Here is a 22,735-nt window from a genome sequence, read left to right on the forward strand (position 1 = left end):
ACTTTGATAAGATCATACAATTAGTAGTAGCTATGTAAAAGTTAAGTCCAATCATTTGGTTTTCACTTACAGTTTCTGTATAATAATGTTCACGAGCTCATATATGGCACGCCGTTTTTATATTTATTCAAATTTGAAGATATCTTCTTTGTTTAACAAGATATCTTATTAAGTATTAAGATATCTTTAATTTTTATAAGATATCTTATTTAATTTGAAAGTAAATAAGATATCTCTATTAGTTTATAAGATATATCTATTAGTTTATAAGATATCTCTATAAGTTAATAAGATATCTCTATAAGTTAATAAGATATATCTATTAATTAATAAGGTATCTTGTAAAGTATATAAGATATCTTATAAAGTATATAAGATATCTTATAAAGTATATAAGATATCTTACTTCTTTATAAAGATATCTTTTAAATACATACTTTATAAGGTATCTTATTAATTAATAGAGATATCTTATAAACTAATAGAGATATCTTATTAATTAACAGAGATATCTTATAAACTAATAGAGATATCTTATTAACTTATGGAGATATCTTATTAAGTAAATAAGATATCTCTTTAATAAACTATATAAAAGATATCTTATATAGTTAATAAGATATCTTATAAATTAATAGAGATATCTTATATTTTAAATAAGATATCTTATATATTTAATAAGATATCTTTATAAACATTTTAATAAGATATCTTATTTAATATATAAGATATCGTGTTTAATAAATTAGATATCTCAATTAATATATAAGATATCACATTTTGTTATTAAGATATCTCAATTAATTTATAAGATATCTTATGTAACTAAATAAGATATCTCGAAATTGAATAAATATAATAACGGCGTGCCATACGCATATCTGTGATATATGGTAAAGGTTCCTAACCGAACAAAAATTCTATTCAATTAGTGTTGCATTTAAGGAATATGATATAAGGGGTAGAACATCGGATATGTTTACAACTTAAGTAAAATATCGCGTTAAAACATTTTTCTTTGACTTACCCAAAAGTTCCAGGGCTAAAAAGTGGTCAGACTTCATATTAGCAGCCACCTACATTCAAACTTTCAAAACTATCTGTCAGGTGTCTATTTGTATCTGTTATGTTCCCCATTTGATCATCCACCCAACTGTAAACAATATCTATTGTATCCCATTGATTAGCCGTATTTTTACTATTTGCTTTTTACTTATAATTTTAAAACTATAAAGGTTAGATTTGTATAGTAATAATAATTCATGAATACGATATTTAAATAATAAATCAGAGTATTAAATGATTATTCCATTATGCATGTCACATGTGGTATACAGAATTACAACCTTTGTGGTCGAACTATTAAACATTCTGGTTTATCTGTGGACACTGGTTTCCGAAAACAACTTGTAACTTGGTCCTTACGTATTTGGAGTATATGAATATGTGAACTAGCAAATAATTCGAACTATTAACAAAGCATATGAACTATATACTATATTTAACTCGTATGTAATATCATTTAAAGGAATATCCAACTCAGATGTGTTTATATAAGTAAAATATTGTAGAAACTAAATATTATAGTGTGTTTTGTAATTTGTTAGACTGGACAATATTTTTTTAAAGGCTTTGCATAACTTTATGGAGTCGTTCTTGCAAGATGTTAAATCTATTATACTGTTTTGTGATGCATACAAGTTGATTATTATGTTTTATCAACAAGAATTACGTAGAACAAGAATGTGTCCAAAGTACACGGATGCCCCACTCGCACTACCCTTTTCCATGTTCCATGGACCGTGAAATTGGGTAATAATCTAATTTGGTATTAAAATTAGAAAGATTATACTATAAGGAACATAATTATGTACTAAGTTTCAAGTTGATTGGACTTCAATTTTATCAAAAACTACCTTGACCAAAAACTTTAACCTGAAACTCCCACTTTCATTTTCTATGTTTAGTGGACCGTGAAATTGGGGTCAAAAGTCTAATTTGCCTTCAAAATTAAAAAGATTATATCATAAGCAACAAGTTTACTAAGTTTCAAGTTGATTGGACTTCAGTTTCACCAAAAACTACCTTGACCAAAAACTTTAACCTGAAACTCCCACTTTCATTTTCTATGTTCAGTGGACCGTGAAATTGGGGTCAAAAGTCTAATTTGGCTTTAAAATTAGAAAGATCATATCATAAGCAACAAGTCTACTAAGTTTCAAGTTGATTGGACTTCAGCTTCATAAAAAACTACCAGTTGACCAAAAACTTTTACCTGAACGGCACGACGCACAGACCGGCGGACGCACGGAGCCACAGACCAGAAAACATAATGCCCCTCTACTATCGTAGGTGGGGCATAAAAATGTGTTGTAATCACTAATGGTTTATTTTCATATTGTATATTTTGTAAGAATGCCTATCTACCATATTGGTAAGAACATATATAAAGACAACCATCAGTATCTAGTTTTCTAAAAATTCAATGCTCTTACAGGTACTGATAATTTTGACTTTGATAAACTGACTCAAAATAATAGTGGTTTTGCCATTGAAAGGGTATGAACATGTTTATAGAAAGCTGGACAAAATTGACACGTTAGCCTTGACTTTTGACCTCAAGATCACTATATCCTTATTATCCACCAAAGATGTTATTTATGTCTAAAATTATATTGTCCGGAAGTTCCTTATTTATAGACATTGTGACTTTGATCTTTTATATTATTCCGATGAACACACCATTAGAGGCTTTATTCTCTTGATGGGAAATTCTCCAGAAATCCAGAAACAAACATTTCCCCTATTTCACCCAAACAACTGCTGTTGTGACCATTGACCTTTTAACCTCAACCTTTATTGTGTTTTCTTCACATCCTGTGGCATAACTGAGCAAGTTTTGTAAAGATTAAAAATATGGTTTTTGACCTGGGATTTACATTATGAAATCAAGGAATTGTATAGAAATACTATACAAATCCTTGATGAAATACAAAAATAAGATTTATTATAATGAAACAATTTATCATCGAAGTTCAAATTCAATATGTTTAGAAATTATATGTGCCAGCTCAATATAGAAATAAAAATGCTTGCAAAACATTTATAGTGAATCTTCTCCATGCAGTGATAATGATCTTGACATCTATACGCGTATTTTGTGTCACATGATTATAAATTAAAGCGACCATTGAGGCTGCATAATGATTGACCAAATTAACAGTGAAGAAACTCTGTGTGCCCTTGATTAATGCCTCTTGGCAGTGAACCCGAGTTATGATGCTGGGAAAAGACTTTTGATTCAAATGAGTTAACTCATAAATAATTCTCCTCGACTAAGTATCAACTTTAAGTATCAGAGATCAAAGATGACTTTGTTATTGGTTTTGAAATAGCTTACAGTAACTGTTGACTCTTGTGAGTACCCTTAATTTGGTCTGATTTTTCCAGTTTGCTCTTGTGGTAATTCACACCACTGTCCCAGGTTAGATTGAGAGGGCTGAGCACTCACAAATTTATTTCATCATTATCATAAATCAAGTCGTTTTTTTTTATTTCGTTTGAACTATTCATATTTTGTCATGTGGGGACTTTAGTAGCTGTCAGACTATACAGAATGTATTTTGCACGTTTCATTTTTGGAGGATTTATGATGACCAATACTTGTAGTTGCTTACATCTATGTTGGATTGATAGTCCTCTGATTGGCAATCATGCCACATCTCCTTTTTTTTTAAATTCATATGTATTATTTCAAAATCTTGAGTAAATAATAAATGCTGAGTAAAAAGTATGACCAGTGACATGGAAAAGAAACAGCAATTTAAGCTAACAAATAAGACAAGCTTTAAAAAGAGTATTACTGTGGATTCATTATTATTCGTTGGATACCAATTTTCATGGATTTCAACAAGAACAATCTTCTATTGGCATTGATACAGACTTTTACAAAACCACAAAATCAAATATCCACGTAAATACAACCCTTACCTTATCCACACCAATCGGTATCCACGAAAATAAACCTTTCCCTTATCCACACAAATCGGTATCCACGAAAATAAATGAATCCACAGTATACCTTACTAGCCCAGCTAAATTTTGTTTATTAAAACATAAATGCTTTTTTCTTTTTATTAAAAGGAAATCATAACAAATATCACAGACAAATTCACAAACATACAGATGTAATTCTATAAATAGATATAAAGACAAAACTATCTGAAAGGTCAATAAGTTAATTTACAAATTAAACTTTTTCAGTGTTTCAAAAGATCAAATTTCAATTTCAAAATCCTCCATAGGATTATTTAATATGATTAAAACTTTGCTGTATTCAGAACATACATACTATCTTTTGATGTTCATATTGTGGCTGTGTCATAAGACAGATGTTGAAGTAGTATTCAGGGTATGCTAATAAAATACAAAATCAATCTCTGCTTGTACTCCAAAAATCTTACAACATTCATTTAAGTGTCAGCTATTTAACTGGCACCATGCTTGTTTACAATATGGACTCACATGTGTATGAACTGAGAAAGAGCAAAAAAATGTGACTAATCCTACCAATCTCATATGTTTTTCACAGGTTGACTCGAACTGGGGCAATATTTGAGAAATAGAAAAGAGAATGAAATATTCTGGATTTTGGAAAATATGTTTTTGTGTCATCACCTCAAAGGGAGGTACAATTCACCATTCATTATTACACATGCCACCAAATTCGTTTTAAAAAATACTGAAGTCCTTCAACTTTAAAATCCTCACATAGCTGGTTCCATTTGTCTTTTCTCCTTTGAAGGGGGAGGATGTTCATGTTCATCAATAGCCTCATCATAGGATGGTGGAAGCTCTGTGGAAGGAGGGGGCGGTAACTTATCTATATCAGACTGTCTTATCGTCCGTGACAAAGCAGGGAGTGCCTTACCACCCATGCCACCCATGGCCGCCAGTGGTGGTAGTCCACCCATAACCCTATTTGGAGCAGGATGTGGGGTTGGGGTTTCTGCCTCTTGACGATGACTAGCTCTGGATTGTCTGTCATCCTCATATGGATCGTACGGTGGTATAATTGGTGTTGGGGCTGGTGACGGAGGGACTTCGGCTGGTCCAGTGTCTTTCTGGGATACTGGTGGCTCCTTGACATAAGATGGTGGTAGTTTGTTAGCATTAGAGTCTGATGGAGACTCTGGTTGAGGTTCTGGCTTTGGTTGTGTTTTCCAGACCAAGCTGTCACCAACTTGTAGGGCTGTAGCTAATTTGGTGGCTGCTTCTTGTGACTGAATATAAAATATAATGACATTTAATGGCAAATATTACAAACTTTTTTTTAGTTTTGTATAACGATAAAAAAATTGTTCAACACAACCTGTTTCTTAACTATTTCAAAATATTGTACTCTTTTCTGTTGAAAAGCAAAATCAGTCTGATAGTATAAGACTTTGTAGATTCATACATTGAATTTAACTTTTTTTATCAGATATAAGTTTTCCCTATCAATGCTGAACCTCTTGCTGTTATGTAGTGTGAAAAAAACATAAAAACAACAAAAACAACTGTGCTGCAGTCATGCTGAATTGTTTATTGTTTTTTTTGTAGTGATTCAACAACAAAAACCAACCCAGTGACCCCATAATGTTTCATAAAATTTGACACTGATAATTTTTCTCTTGAAATTTTTTTAAGGCCACTTGTTTTATTTAAAACATCACCATAGGTAAATGTTGATAACATTACCTCAGCATCCAAGCTCATCTGTCCAGCTTTAACTCTAGATTCAAACTCCCTGAACTGACTAGATGCTTCCCTCTTTTCTCCTTTGTTATATAAAAATATAGCAAAATTCAATGGGATGTTTGGATCTTTCCTGTAAAAATATGATTCTCAATCAATATGAGCCTCTTTAAGCTCTGCAATACACTACAGCTCAGGTGGATTTTGCTTTGTCCACCAGTCCACAGTGGGAGTGGGCACCGGGTGGGCAAAATTTCTAGCTTGTCCACTCTGCCCACCCATAGGAGTGGGCATTCAATTTCTTTTGTTTGATCAAAAGACTGGCAAGTACAGTCAATTGAAAAAAGCAGATAAGCATTTGTTATCACTATTTTTACAAAAAAAGAGATTATAGCTAGGGTGGGCACGGGTGGGCCGGTGGAAAAAGCAAAATCCACTCGGGCTGTTGTGTACCAATAGGTACTACAAATATGATTTTAAAATCCAGACAGACATGTATAATGTATATTCATTTTGTAATTCAAAGTTGAAGACTGCTGAAATGTTTTTTCTGTGTCTTTTGAGAAGGTGTGCCAACAATTACAGACATTATTGCATGGGACAGTTTTCTGTGTCTTTTGAGAAGGTGTGCCAACACTTACAGACATTATTGCATGGGACAGTTTTCTGTGTCTTTTGAGAAGGTGTGCCAACACTTACAGACATTATTGCATGGGACAGTTTTCTGTGTCTTTTGAGAAGGTGTGCCAACACTTACAGACATTATTGCAAGGACAGTTGTCTATACAAATAGGAGCAATGGAAACATTAATTTCATTTTATTTCATGACTCAAAAATGTTGTGTTCATATGACAAATGGTTAAATTCCTTATAAAAGAAAATTGACAAGTACCATATAATTGTAAACTTACTGATCAAGACCAATGGCCTGTTCATAAGCTTGCTTAGCATTGTCTGGGTCTTCTAAATACGATAATGCCACTGAAATTATAAATTTTGTTATAAAAAAATAACATTTAAAAAATCTTTTGCAATGATTACAATTTTGTTTTTGTTTTAAAATACATACAAGGTTTAAACTTTATTTAACAAGTGCTTATCTACTTACCTGCTAGTAATGAAAATAACGCTGACATTTTTGGTCTGAGATTTATAGCAGCACTAAGGAAGTGAAAAGCTGAGGCATACTGTTGCATGGTGAGATGTACCAGTCCTAGGTTGTACAATATCTTCCAGTCAAAGGGAGCTAAGTAATTGGCTCTCTTTAGACAGCTTATTGCCTGTGGATGGAAAAACAATATCAAACAAGTTTCCTAATGTAAATACTACAGAAAATCTCTATTTGTAATCAAATCCATCTTATCAGAGATTCAACTGTTCAGCTTTTCAGGTGTACAGGTAAATTAATTGAATGTACAATAATACCTATTTTTTGTATAATTCTTATTCTGGCACATCTAAACTGTTTACTGGCTTTTTTTCTGTTCAATGTTTTAAGATGTCAAACACTGACCTAGTTATAAATATGTTGATATATTATAAACATCACAATGCCTTCATTATTGACACATTGTTAGCAGTAAATTAAAAGAACTGCATGGGACCTCAGTGGAAAAGATCATCTATATGTACCGGTATATATTCAAACTAAGCACATAAATTTTATCTGAAAAAAAAAATTAATAGTTGGTGGCTTTCAAATTTAAATCAAATATACTTAGGCCAATTTTAGGGCAAGAATATTACTTACAGCCACATATTTCTTCTTTCCAAAGAAGGCCATTCCAATATTATTCCACAATGGAGGACTCTCAGGTGTCCCCACAGCAGCTACTCTATACTTGTTCAGAGCAACATCAAAGTCACCATGTGTCTGCATCATACTTCCTGCTGCCATGATGGCCTTCACATGGGAAGGGTCATAGGTCATGGCATTGCCTAAGTTTTCAAATGCTTTTTGGAACTGGGTTACCTAAAAAAAAATGCATAATAATATGAGAAAACATGCACTCTTTGAGATAAATAAATAACTATAATTCCATAGTTCATTGTTATATTTTCTTAATCAGTTTGCACTTAGGCGAGTGAAAAAAATAAATATGGTTCAACAATAAATACTATTATTGAGTCTGTTTTAAGATTTATTACATAGTTTCAAAGTATAATTTAAAATCTTACATTTAGTAATTACTATCACATGCATGTTCAGGGCAATAATAGGTACTGTTCAAATGTAGATACCCTGCTGTATATAAGGTTGACAAACTATGGTTGATTTCTTATAGGCAACCTTACAGAGTAACAGCCCACAGGAAGAGAGTATAACCCATCCCTATACAATGGTTCAGACTCCAAATTCACCTGTCATAAACATTTTGAGTACAATTACCATTCTCAGATTTTAACCTATCAAAACACTGAATTGTTGTTTCTAGCACAAATTTTGTAGTACAAGTTAGGTGTACAGTTTTATGACTGTAGGCTAATATTTAATCCTTAATGGCTCCTGCTTGGAACAAAAGCAGATTTTGTTTTTTTTAAAGTATTTGGTTTCATCCTGATCCATAAAGTACGAAAACCCACAACCTCCCATATTATAGGTTACTGTAGGTTTTCAAGCTGGCGGAATAGAAAGAATTTGAATATTAAACAATTTTAAGCATTGTACAGGTATGTTATTAATTCATTTGTCATTTTGTACATTAAGTTGTGTTTTCACTCACCTGCATATACAACAAACCGAGAGTAGTTAACATGTCAGGATTTTCTGGAGAATACCTGAAACCAATTAAATATTTATATAACATCTTCACATACTTAGTTCTGATAGTCACTTTTATTTTTACAGAAAACATATTAAGCTTCCATGAAACAACTTAATGGCATTACCAAGATAATATACCGGAGAACATAAGAAAGAATACACTTTTTCAAAAATAATTTTGGAAAAAGCTAAAATTATGCAAAAAGTAACTGATCTTCATTTCAGATTATGGTGGTTTACTATGAAGTTGTGGTATTATATATCAACTCCAATCCTTGAACAGTTGTTCATTTTATGAAACGATTTTTTTTTCATATATGCCAAATAATTTTTGATCCAGATTGTGTTGTTCAATAAACATGGCAATGCGATAGTTTTATGGACAAATATTCTTGTTTAACTTTTATACTCACTCCACAGCCTGTTTGTAGATATCTATTGCACCATTTATATTCTTGTTTAACTTTTATACTCACTCCACAGCCTGTTTGTAGATATCTATTGCACCATTTATATTTCTTGTTAACTTTTATACTCACTCCACAGCCTGTTTGTAGATATCTATTGCACCATTTATCTTGTTTAACTTTTATACTCACTCCACAGCCTGTTTGTAGATATCTATTGCACCATTTATATTTCCCTCCATCAAATAAATTTTCCCCAGCATTAAAAATGTTATCTCATGTCTTTTAAATGTCAGAGCCTGGGTCAAACAATGTTTTGCCTACAAAGAGATAAAAAATTATTAATTTAGTTAAATTGGATACAAGATTGCTAGGCAGTTGCAAAATGTCCCTGTTGTCAATGACAATTGAAAATGATTTTTTATTTGCTAATGGTGTTGATTGGTCATCTTACTGACAATGAGCAAATGCATAAATCACTTAAATTTGTTGATCTCTTGACACTTAACAATATATTATATATGATTCATCCACAGAGGTCCTTACATTTAATTCAATAAAATTTATTTTTAAGTTTTCATTGATTTTGATATACTTTTATTTTAATTCATTAATGAAGTCATTGCAACAAAATGCAACAAAATTAACTGTGGAAGTTTTAGTTGTTTCTTTCTCAATGCTTAAACCTACAAAACTAATTTGACTAAATACCTTGTCATATTCTCTATTTGACTAAATACCTTGTCATATTCTCTCTCTATTTGACTAAATACCTTGTCATATTCTCTCTCTATTTGACTAAATACCTTGTCATATTCTCTCTCTATTTGACTAAATACCTTGTCATATTCTCTCTCTATTTGACTAAATACCTTGTCATATTCTCTCTCTATTTGACTAAATACAAATACCTTGTCATATTCTCTCTCTATTTGACTAAATACCTTGTCATATTCTCTCTCTATTTGACTAAATACCTTGTCATATTCTCTCTCTATTTGACTAAATACCTTGTCATATTCTCTCTCTATTTGACTAAATACCTTGTCATGTTCTCTATCTATTTGACCAAATACCTTGTCATATTCTCTCTCTATTTGACTAAATACCTTGTCATATTCTCTCTCTATTTGACTAAATACCTTGTCATATTCTCTCTCTATTTGACTAAATACCTTGTCATATTCTCTCTCTATTTGACCAAATACCTTGTCATATTCTCTCTCTATTTAACCAAATACCTTATCATATTCTCTCTCTATTTGACTAAATACCTTGTCATATTCTCTCTCTATTTGACTAAATATCTTGTCATATTCTCTCTCTATTTGACTAAATACCTTGTCATATTCTCTCTCTATTTGACTAAATACCTTATCATATTCTCTCTCTATTTGACTAAATACCTTGTCATATTCTCAATTCTCTCTCTATTTGACTAAATACCTTGTCATATTCTCTCTCTATTTGACTAAATACCTTGTCATATTCTCTCTCTATTTGACTAAATACCTTGTCATATTCTCTCTCTATTTGACTGGGACGTCGCCCGGGTTACCAAGGTCCCCTTTTGCTACACGGAACACTGTAGCATTTGATGTGTGTGTTCCACGGAATATCCTCCGGGATACCCCTGATTTGACGTACGTTCAGCCAGAAGGTAATTACTACTTTAAAAATTCAGATACTTTTCATAAATTAAAGCCATGTTCCGTTAATATTTTCGACTGTTTGAATACACCTGCTACAAGTGAATCAACACCTATCATTTCTTCTTGTAAACACAAAAAAGGAAAAAGGAGCACGTGTAAGACATGTGATATGTTAATCACGACTCCTGATTTCACCAGTAACTTAACAGGAAAAACGTATTATACTAAATCTTTCGAACCTCTGGACTGTTCCACAGACAATGTAGTGTATGGAATCGAATGTACTTTGTGTGGACTACTTTATGTTGGTGAAACTCGACAAACTTTACGTAAAAGGATGAATCAACACCGGTCTGATAATAAAGATCCGCAATTCAGGGTTCTTTATAACCACTTTAATCAACCTGACCATGATCCTTCGTTATCTATGAAAGTACGCATCATCGAGAAAATTTATCACCACACAAATAGTCCAGTACTTAGTACTCCTTTCCGAAAAGATAGAGAAAATTTCTGGATAAGGGAACTAGGTACTGCAATGCCATATGGTTGCAATGATAATGTCAAAGGAGTAGGAAATTTGTCAAGTCCAGCCTGCAGTGATGTTAATGTAATGAGTTTGTTTAATACTACCTTACGAAACCAACGTAGTCATGGACAAAAACGTTACCATCGGCCTAATGTAAAAAAGTCTTCCAAATCGAGATCGGCCTCTGGAAGCTTTGATGACCTTCTTTCTCATCTGCATCATCCGTTAGGGTTACATTACATTAGAACTATTCTTTTTTCACTGCCGGTTAATTTTCTAAAATGTTTGAGAGATTATGCACTTGACAAAGGAGGTACTAATACATTTTCTCCAATATACAGACTTGTCAGTATAATTTGTGATGTAGCTCTTTTCCGTCTCTTTAAACCAGTAAGATCGGAACCTTTACATGAGGAAAAGAGGAAATTCCTTCCTGTTCACTTTAACAATAGAGGAATTGATGCAATCAACATCAGCAACGTTCTACATCACAAGGAGGTAACATCTAAAATTCCTATTTATTTTCAAAATCAGTCTGTTCCTATTGTATCCTACAGTTACACCAAAACCATTGCACCCAAAATATTTAACTATAAACAAGCATTACAGGATCTTGATTTAGAACAATACCTAAATAAACCTCTGACATGTGACTGTTCCAACTCGCCTTACAATTACAGCCCCTCTGGCCATGTTATTACTGGGGATCTAAACATTATTCAACATGAAAATCTCCGAAAGGTGATTTCTCGTGGTCCTAAGTTTAGAGAACCCCAACACATCAATTGGAACCATAACTTTAAAATAATTATGGATTCCATTGAGAACTACGCCAGAGCATGGGCTAAGCGAGAAGAAGTGCAACTGAACACTTTGTCAGAATGGGTCAAAACAATCAGGTCTCTGATAAAACGTCGCATTCATAAGTTGAAAAACTGTGTGAATGATCGACCTAAGTCCATTTTCAGTGACAAAGAGGCTGTGAAATGTCTATCATCTCTTCAAGATAAGTATGTTGTTGTTCCTGCGGACAAAGCTTCAAATAATATTGTCTTTGTATGTAAATCGTATTACTACGAGTGTCTTATAAAAGAATTAGGAATAAATGAACACTCAGGTAATCCCACATACAAAAACATATCATTTGACAAGGATGAGATTTTGGCGAATCATAAGTCCTTCATGGCTTCTATGAACATTGCATTGAACAACAAATCGGAGGACTTACCTTGTTTGTATTGGATACCTAAACTTCACAAAATTCCGTACAAACAACGGTACATTGCCGGCTCATCTGCTTGTTCTACTAAAGAATTGTCCATTAGATTGACTAAAATTCTGTCCGCAGTTAAAGAGGGTCTTCAGATATACTGTGAAACTGTTTACTCACGTAGTGGTATTAACCATATGTGGATTCTGAAAAACTCTAAAGAACTTCTGGATAATTTTAAATCTCGGTCTTTTTCTGAAATTAGTTCTATTAAAACTTTTGATTTTTCAACCTTGTATACAACCATTCCCCATGTGAAATTGAAAACCCGTCTAAAAGAAATCATTCACAATGCTTTTCATCATAAAAATGGTAGCATACGCTATAAATTTATCACTTTGGGATACCATAAGGCATATTTTGTTAATAAGGAACAAAAGGGTAAAACATACTACACAGAAGAACAAGTGATCAGTATGCTGGAGTTTCTTATTGACAACATATTTGTTGAATTTGGAGGTAGACTTTTTCAACAAATTGTCGGCATTCCTATGGGAACGAACTGTGCGCCTCTCCTTGCCGACCTCTTCTTATTTTCATATGAATCGGAGTTCCTTCAGACACTTGTCAAAAACAAGAAGATCAAAGAAGCCAGGTTATTTAATTTCACTTTCAGATATATTGATGATGTTCTTTCCATTAACAATCCGAACTTTTCTGATTGGATTCCATTAATATACCCACCAGAACTAGAAATTAAAGAGATCACAGACACGGCTTCCTCTGCCTCATTTTTAGACTTATACCTCGAATTTGACATACACAGTCATCTCAGTACCAGAATCTATGACAAACGAGACGATTTTAATTTTGAAATTATCAATTTCCCCCACCTTAGTAGTAATATACCAACTTCACCTGCATATGGAATATATATTTCCCAACTTATTAGGTATTCAAGAGCTTGCAGCTCCTATTCAGACTTTGTAAAACGTCACCAGTGTCTGAGCAGAAAATTGATGAACCAGGGGTATGTCAAAGAACGCCTCGTCCTTTTTCTAAAAAAGTTCATCGGAAGATACCCAGAACTTGTTGATAAATATTCCGTATCAACTTCACAAATAATACAAGATGGTCTTGAAATATAGATTTTGCGTACTGACGTTTGTTATCATCTTAATTACGTATTATAGTATTCTTTTATATGTCTTTTTTAGATATTCATTTGGAGTGACTCTGTGGTTACGTAAAACCACATACTTTAAACGGCAAAATTATTTCATTTATTGATATTACTTTTACTTAAGGATCTTGACATACTATGAATGACTAAACTATTTTATTCAATAAGACTACTTTTTCTGTTTAGTCTGTTTTTTATGATATACATTTGACGTGAAACTGTACTTATGTATTCCGTCATACTTTGAACCACACCATTATTTTATTTATTATTATTACTTTTAAATCTGGTTTTTGTTATATCTACTTTACGTGAGTCTGCATTTATGTATGCCGTCATACGACAAAATTATTTTTATGTCTACCTGTGCGAATTTCAAACACGCAATTTTACACCAGTAATGAAAACCTTCTTTCATTTATGGGTAGACTTTACATAGATACATTCAGCCGTATAAGAATAGCAAAATGAGAATGTTAAATTTGATGTATGCCTTTTTGTGCTACTTTGTTACATTTGTTGTTTATGTAGTGATATTAAGATGATAACACAATATTGACTGTTGTACCCCTATTTTTGACATTTTTACTCTTTGAGTATGTTTGTTTTGTTCATGCATCGTTGACAATGTAATGGAATTCGATGCGACTGTCATACAAGTGAGAGGTTTAGCTAGCTATAAAACCAGGTTCAATCCACCATTTTCTACATTAGAAAATGCCTGTACCAAGTCAGGAATATGACAGTTGTTATCCATTCGTTTGATGTGTTTGGACTTTTGATTTTGCCTTTTGATTTTTGATTTTCCTTTTTGAATTTTCCTCGGAGTTCAGTATTTTTGTGTTTTAACTTTTTTTTTTTGTCATATTCTCTCTCTATTTGACTACTATTTGACTAAATACCTTCTCTCTATTTGACTAAATACCTTGTCATATTCTCTCTCTATTTGACTAAATACCTTGTCATATTCTCTCTCTATTTGACTAAATACCTTGTCATATTCTCTCTCTATTTAACTAAATACCTTGTCATATTCTCTCTCTATTTGACTAAATACCTTGTCATATTCTCTCTCTATTTGACTAAATACCTTGTCATATTCTCTCTCTATTTAACTAAATACAAATACCTTGTCATATTCTCTCTCTATTTGACTAAATACCTTGTCATATTCTCTCTCTATTTGACTAAATACCTTGTCATATTCTCTCTCTATTTGACTAAATACCTTGTCATATTCTCTCTCTATTTGACTAAATACCTTGTCATATTCTCTCTCTATTTGACTAAATACCTTGTCATGTTCTCTCTCTATTTGACTAAATACCTTGTCATATTCTCTCTCTATTTGACCAAATACCTTGTCATATTCTCTCTCTATTTGACTAAATACCTTGTCATATTCTCTCTCTATTTGACTAAATACCTTGTCATATTCTCTCTCTATTTGACTAAATACCTTGTCATATTCTCTCTCTATTAGACTAAATACCTTGTCATATTCTCTCTCTATTTGACTAAATACCTTGTCATGTTCTCTCTCTATTTGACTAAATACCTTGTCATGTTCTCTCTCTATTTGACCAAATACCTTGTCATGTTCTCTCTCTATTTGACCAAATACCTTGTCATATTCTCTCTCTATTAGACTAAATACCTTGTCATATTCTCTCTCTATTTGACTAAATACCTTGTCATATTCTCTCTCTATTTGACTAAATACCTTGTCATGTTCTCTCTCTATTTGACTAAATACCTTGTCATGTTCTCTATCTATTTGACCAAATACCTTGTCATATTCTCTCTCTATTTGACTAAATACCTTGTCATATTCTCTCTCTATTTGACTAAATACCTTGTCATATTCTCTCTCTATTTGACTAAATACCTTGTCATATTCTCTCTCTATTTGACTAAATACCTTGTCATATTCTCTCTCTATTTGACTAAATACCTTGTCATATTCTCTCTCTATTTGACTAAATACCTTGTCATATTCTCTCTCTATTTGACTAAATACCTTGTCATGTTCTCTCTCTATTTGACTAAATACCTTGTCATATTCTCTCTCTATTTGACTAAATACAAATACCTTGTCATATTCTCTCTCTATTTGACTAAATACCTTGTCATATTCTCTCTCTATTTGACTAAATACCTTGTCATATTCTCTCTCTATTTGACTAAATACCTTGTCATATTCTCTCTCTATTTGACTAAATACCTTGTCATATTCTCTCTCTATTTGACTAAATACCTTGTCATATTCTCTCTCTATTTGACTAAATACCTTGTCATATTCTCTCTATTTGACTAAATACCTTGTCATATTCTCTCTCTATTTGACTAAATACCTTGTCATATTCTCTCTCTATTTGACTAAATACCTTGTCATATTCTCTCTATTTGACTAAATACCTTGTCATATTCTCTCTCTATTTGACTAAATACCTTGTCATATTCTCTCTCTATTTGACTAAATACCTTGTCATATTCTCTCTCTATTTGACTAAATACCTTGTCATATTCTCTCTCTATTTGACTAAATACCTTGTCATATTCTCTCTCTATTTGACTAAATACCTTGTCATATTCTCTCTCTATTTGACTAAATACCTTGTCATATTCTCTCTCTATTTGACTAAATACCTTGTCATGTTCTCTCTCTATTTGACTAAATACCTTGTCATATTCTCTCTCTATTTGACTAAATACCTTGTCATGTTCTCTCTCTATTTGACCAAATACCTTGTCATGTTCTCTCTCTATTTGACTAAATACCTTGTCATATTCTCTCTCTATTTGACTAAATACCTTGTCATATTCTCTCTCTATTTGACTAAATACCTTGTCATATTCTCTCTCTATTTGACTAAATACCTTGTCATATTCTCTCTCTATTTGACTAAATACCTTGTCATATTCTCTCTCTATTTGACTAAATACCTTGTCATATTCTCTCTCTATTTGACTAAATACCTTGTCATATTCTCTCTCTATTTGACTAAATACCTTGTCATATTCTCTCTCTATTTGACTAAATACCTTGTCATGTTCTCTCTCTATTTGACTAAATACCTTGTCATATTCTCTCTCTATTTGACTAAATACCTTGTCATGTTCTCTCTCTATTTGACTAAATACCTTGTCATGTTCTCTATCTATTTGACCAAATACCTTGTCATATTCTCTCTCTATTTGACTAAATACCTTGTCATATTCTCTCTCTATTTGACTAAATACCTTGTCATATTCTCTCTCTATTTGACTAAATACCTTGTCATATTCTCTCTCTATTTGACTAAATACCTTGTCATATTCTCTCTCTATTTGACTAAATACCTTGTCATATTCTCTCTCTATTTGACTAAATACCTTGTCATATTCTCTCTCTATTTGACTAAATACCTTGTCATATTCTCTCTCTATTTGACTAAATACCTTGTCATGTTCTCTCTCTATTTGACTAAATACCTTGTCATATTCTCTCTCTATTTGACTAAATACAAATACCTTGTCATATTCTCTCTCTATTTGACTAAATACCTTGTCATATTCTCTCTCTATTTGACTAAATACCTTGTCATATTCTCTCTCTATTTGACTAAATACCTTGTCATATTCTCTCTCTATTTGACTAAATACCTTGTCATATTCTCTCTCTATTTGACTAAATACCTTGTCATATTCTCTCTATTTGACTAAATACCTTGTCATATTCTCTCTCTATTTGACTAAATACCTTGTCATATTCTCTCTCTATTTGACTAAATACCTTGTCATATTCTCTCTATTTGACTAAATACCTTGTCATATTCTCTCTCTATTTGACTAAATACCTTGTCATATTCTCTCTCTATTTGACTAAATACCTTGTCATATTCTCTCTCTATTTGACTAAATACCTTGTCATATTCTCTCTCTATTTGACTAAATACCTTGTCATATTCTCTCTCTATTTGACTAAATACCTTGTCATATTCTCTCTCTATTTGACTGAATACCTTGTCATATTCTCTCTCTATTTGACTAAATACCTTGTCATATTCTCTATTTGACTAAATACCTTGTCATATTCTCTCTCTATTTGACTAAATACCTTGTCATATTCTCTATTTGACTAAATACCTTGTCATATTCTCTCTCTATTTGACTAAATACCTTGTCATATTCTCTATTTGACTAAATACCTTGTCATATTCTCTCTCTATTTGACTAAATACCTTGTCATATTCTCTATCTATTTGACTAAATACCTTGTCATATTCTCTCTCTATTTGACTAAATACCTTGTCATATTCTCTCTCTATTTGACTAAATACCTTGTCATATTCTCTATTTGACTAAATACCTTGTCATATTCTCTCTCTATTTGACTAAATACCTTGTCATATTCTCTCTCTATTTGACTAAATACCTTGTCATATTCTCTCTCTATTTGACTAAATACCTTGTCATATTCTCTCTCTATTTGACTAAATACCTTGTCATATTCTCTCTCTATTTGACTAAATACCTTGTCGTATTCTCTCTCTATTTGACTAAATACCTTGTCATATTCTCTCAAGTACATATTACAAACTCCTTGGTTGTGAGCTATTTCCTGTAAATATTCAAAACATCCAAATTAGAATACTGCATATTGTATTGCTCATGAATTAATTTATTTTCATAATTTATAGTTAGATTTTATGTAGTCACAATATGGGAGACAACTCAATCTAATTTTACACTTATATGGGAGGTAACTCCAGAACAACACAAATTGACTTTCAATTTCTCAACCCTGACAATCAGAAAAATTAGTATGTAAAATTTTCAGTTTAAACAAAAATTAATTGAAAGCTCCAGTGGCAAAATAGATGTTAATATTACATTTGTACATTACAGAATCAACAATTATGAAAAGATTATGCAAATTTAATGGTTCACTATACTTTCCCCCTATTCATATTGTTTAAAAACAACAATGAAATGCTCCTTTTTCATCATCTAAAAACAAATATGGAAAATTATAACTGTGATGTGTTAAAACTTAAACGACTTACCCAATCTCTCTCATTAAGTTTTATGGCTTCATTATAAACATCAAGTGCAGCTTTGTGTCTGGCCAAAAGGAATCTGTTGATTAAAATGGGACAAGTTTCAGAAACTATCTTTAGATATAAAATTAGAACAATCAAGGTTAAATCCATTTCCTTTGAATGAAAAATCAAACACATTGTACTAATAAATACAAACTTTTCAATTTGGTGTTGAAATGAATTCAAACCAATATTCTAAACTAAATCAATGTGCATCAGTTGAAGTAAATAAATGTTTGTACACATAAGTGTAAAGCTTTTCATTTCAATTTTAACATTTCTAAAGATTCTTTTTCATACTACTGAAGTTTATGGAAAATAAAATCCTTAAAATCATTTTAGTTGTGAATCTTAATATAGTATTCATGATCTAGATAAAACTATGACTTACAGTGATCGAGCTACCTGCTTCAGATTATCAGCACTATGAGGATTTAGTAGTGTACATGTCTGAAACAGTTCTAGAGATTCTTGTATCCTACCTTCCTGTCTTAATATCAATGCTGAAAATATAATTATGTAATAACAGAAGATTTTTTTATTTATATATATTTTATTTTTTATTTTTAATACTATTATAAAAGTTTTCTTCATAAAAAAATGAAATTATACATACATGATAAAAAGCACTGGCTCATACATATCTGCTAATTTTTACAGTGGCAACATTGCAACAACTAATTATTAGATTGCTACTAAAGTGATAATATAATAGTCACTAATGAAATTCAGGAAAAATTTATCATTAATGTATAAATATATTTTTTTTACATGCATATTTCTATTCCAACTCTCATTAAGTTCTATCTACATGTAGCTAGACTCCCTGTCAAAAGTACTGGTATATAAAACTACATAACAATCCTACCTTGCACATACACAGCATATTCACACATGCCCCCACTTTCGGCCATTGATTCTTTGATGAGTGATTTACATGTATCAAACTCCTTCCTGACATAATGAAGATGTATCAACCAATTCTTTCTCTCAAATATTGGTAGTTCTGGTGCTATAAATAAAGTAAAAAACTTCAGTAAAATTAGAATATTTTGTTTAAATCTAAATTTGATTACATGTACATCCTTTTGTTTCGGGTGTTCAGAAGTCTCAATGTCAATTCAACCAATATCTCCTTAGTTTTACATTAAAACAGTGCCTAATACAGAATTCACACCAGCAAAAGTGGAGATCATAAGGATGGCGTTTACAAAACATTTCTTTAAATTTTACTTACTGTAAAATGAAAACCAAAATTAATCAATAGACAGTGATAGACGGAAAATCCAGATAAAACTTAAAGATTCATCTACAAAATCAGAAGAATGCAAACACAATATGCAAGCAATTCAAAATGCAATAACTCACCAAAATCAAGAAGTAAGATAAATATATTAAATAAAATTCTACAGATGCTCATAAGTCACCAGTCTGACAGACATCAGTATAAAAATATTTTAGAATTTTGCCTCAAACATATATAGGCATTAGAACTTTAAACATCTTAAACTGGCCTAATTTTGAGATTTTATCCTGACTATTTAGATAGCGCTTTAATGCTTAACCAATTTGTTATCTCTATCATTATCATAACCATGGATGATTGATGCAGCAGCATTGCCATTGAATTTAATTATTTTATAAAATCTATTTTTGTTTAATACAAATTATATATACTATAATAAAGTTAAATACAAGTAATACCAAGTGTACATGTATTCTATACCTCTTTTTGGTTTAGGTTTGGGAGGACCAGCTGGTATACTTGGTACATCAGAGGAGGTGTCTATGTCTGATGCTCCTGCTATCTTCACTGGCTCCTACAAAAGGAACACTCTATTAAAACTAAGTCAGTTGGAAAGAATATTAAAGGTCTTCAGCATCCGAGAATTTGTTTTTTCAAATTTTGGGATGGTGGGATTTAGATTTTTTAAATTCAGGACTTCATATTTCATGTTTTTGAGTCCGGGATTTTGGGCTCAGGACCCCTCCTACCCCCCTATGTATGAGGTGTGAATGTGAAAAGCTGAGAACGAGAATGGGAGCGAACATGATTTTGGGCGAACGGACCAGGATTCATGCCAAGGTACAATGTACATGTATAGAATTGTTTAGTGTTTTTAAAAATACTAATAAAAAGTGTCTTTTCATACACTCTTCTAGCCAAGTTAGACTTGTTCAAGAGTGTCTACATAATGGGCAGAAGACCACCCTATGTTGATATATTGAAAAACAGAAGTGACAGAGCTGCAATATACATGATATATTTGATAAAGGTATAAGCGCTCATATACTGATGATTGAAAGAGGGAGACATCTAAATATTTCCAGAAATGAGAGATACTGCTCTGTATGTAATTCTGGTCAAATTGAAAATGAAAAACATTTTCTTTTACATTGTGAAAAATACTCAACTAAAAGGGCCATATTTTAACAAAAAGTTTCAAATATAATCATTGATCCTACAAAATTTCAAAAACATAAAAATAATATAATCTTTTTATTAAATAATAATTCATACACAATCCTAAAATTGACTTCCTCTTTCATTTCAGACAGTCTGAAACTGCGTAAAGCAGAACAAACTTTATAAAATTGTCAATATGTCTAATAAATAATCATTGTTTAGGCCGAGAAAAAAAAATATCGGAGTTTCCAGTAACCAGACCGACCCTGTTTTTTTAGCCCTGACCCTAATTTTTTTATTGGATCTTCAAAAAAAAAAAAAAAAATGGGTATCAACTGACCCTGTTTTTCAAAATGATGTTATCGGAAACACAGATTTTTTTTTTTAGGCCTTATAATATTACATATTTAATATAATATAGTCATTATTTGCAATACTTATTATGTTTGACCAACTATGTAGATGATATACCCATACCTGCCAGTGCCAACTTTCCGAAATGCCCATGGGGGTTTTACGTGCATGATGGCTCTTATAGTTCTACAAATCCTTAAAGAGGGCCTTCAAATACATTTAAATGTTGTTTTTGGCCTCTTCATACTTTTACAAGCCTATAGCCATTGTAAAATTAATTGTTTTGTTTAAAATTGGTGAAAAAATTGCTCTTTCAAAATTTTCATTTGGGAGCCTCCATGGAGGAAATCTCCCTCAAATAGTGACAGTTGGCAGGTATGTATACCATGAGCCTTTACCATTTATTGTTGATGAGTTTGTGCTAATGAAATATTTATATGACCTTTTGTATTTGTAGTGACTGCCAATTGATTTATATACAGTGATAATATAACATGGAAACTGAATTTTACAGCAACATATTTCTTATTTATACCTGAACTACTTCTGTAAGTACAGTTTTATCTGGCAGTGGACTGCCTTCTCGCACTCCATCGGCCATATTGTTAGGAATAGTTACAGAGGTTTGTTCGAATTCTAGTTTGGGAGTTCAACCAAAAAATTATTTAATTCCTTTCGTGTTTACAACTTTGTTGAATATATAATTCCTGAATATATATTAATTCAAAATAATAGAGCTATTTTCTTTTTTCCAAAAAATTCCAATACTGAATATTTCGAAGTCATCAAAATTTTAAATCGATATAACACTCGAACATTACAGTGAAGACTATGACATACAAAATTATTATATTTAACAACGCATAATAACGTACCAATAATTAACCTATCCGATATGAATGAACATGATATTCATAGATGTAGAATCATACAGACCACTATTTTATGTAGCAATACTAATGAGATTCTACTATTATTTGTTCTGTTATTTTTTTTTTCTGCCGTTGTTTATTTTTATTCTGGTATTATTTTTACTTGAATAAATCGACGGGGAAGCAACTTGAGACAAATCGCCCCACCGCAATGTAGAGTTATACAGAACACCACCGATTTCATGAAGTAATACGAAATACCATTATTTGTTCGTATATTCGTTGTTAACTTTATTATAAATCACTGGTCACTGGCAAATCGCCCCACACCATAACAAAAACAGTTGCACAACTTAAGGACATAAAGGCCATAAATGCAAATTCGTTTGGTTCATGCAGTGACATAATTAAGAATACAGTGAATATCAATGTAGTTTACATTCACATGAATGGTAAGAGAAAACAATAAGTTCAACATTACTGCAATAAAAATGTCAATAGGTGTGTACATTTTACATTTTTCCATTTTTAAAAAG

The 22,735-nt window shown here is 31.6% G+C and overlaps 2 protein-coding genes across 2 annotated transcripts in view; both read right to left on the reverse strand.

Annotated features, from left to right (window-relative positions):
- Positions 1–1,128, reverse strand: part of LOC143080723 (synaptic vesicle membrane protein VAT-1 homolog-like) — a 37,785-nt gene extending 36,657 nt beyond the window's left edge. The window contains exon 1 of the mRNA XM_076256721.1: positions 1,028–1,128. Coding sequence (XP_076112836.1) covers positions 1,028–1,064 — 37 coding nt within the window. The 5' untranslated portion in view covers positions 1,065–1,128. The remainder of the gene's footprint in view (positions 1–1,027) is intronic.
- A 3,250-nt stretch (positions 1,129–4,378) lies between these two features.
- Positions 4,379–21,968, reverse strand: LOC143080724 (BBSome complex member BBS4-like). Its single transcript, XM_076256723.1, has 13 exons — positions 21,863–21,968; positions 20,293–20,386; positions 19,435–19,578; positions 18,958–19,069; positions 18,531–18,603; positions 18,032–18,085; positions 9,101–9,228; positions 8,461–8,515; positions 7,488–7,709; positions 6,846–7,017; positions 6,649–6,718; positions 5,740–5,869; positions 4,379–5,282 (listed from the first exon to the last, which is right to left on the reverse strand). The coding sequence occupies exons 1-13, from the start codon at positions 21,926–21,928 to the stop codon at positions 4,767–4,769; spliced, it is 1,836 nt and encodes a 611-aa protein (XP_076112838.1). The 5' UTR covers positions 21,929–21,968; the 3' UTR covers positions 4,379–4,766.
- Positions 21,969–22,735: the final 767 nt, after the last annotated feature.

Source organism: Mytilus galloprovincialis, chromosome 6 (genome assembly GCF_965363235.1).
Source record: "Mytilus galloprovincialis chromosome 6, xbMytGall1.hap1.1, whole genome shotgun sequence".
Lineage (NCBI taxonomy): Eukaryota > Metazoa > Mollusca > Bivalvia > Mytilida > Mytilidae > Mytilus > Mytilus galloprovincialis.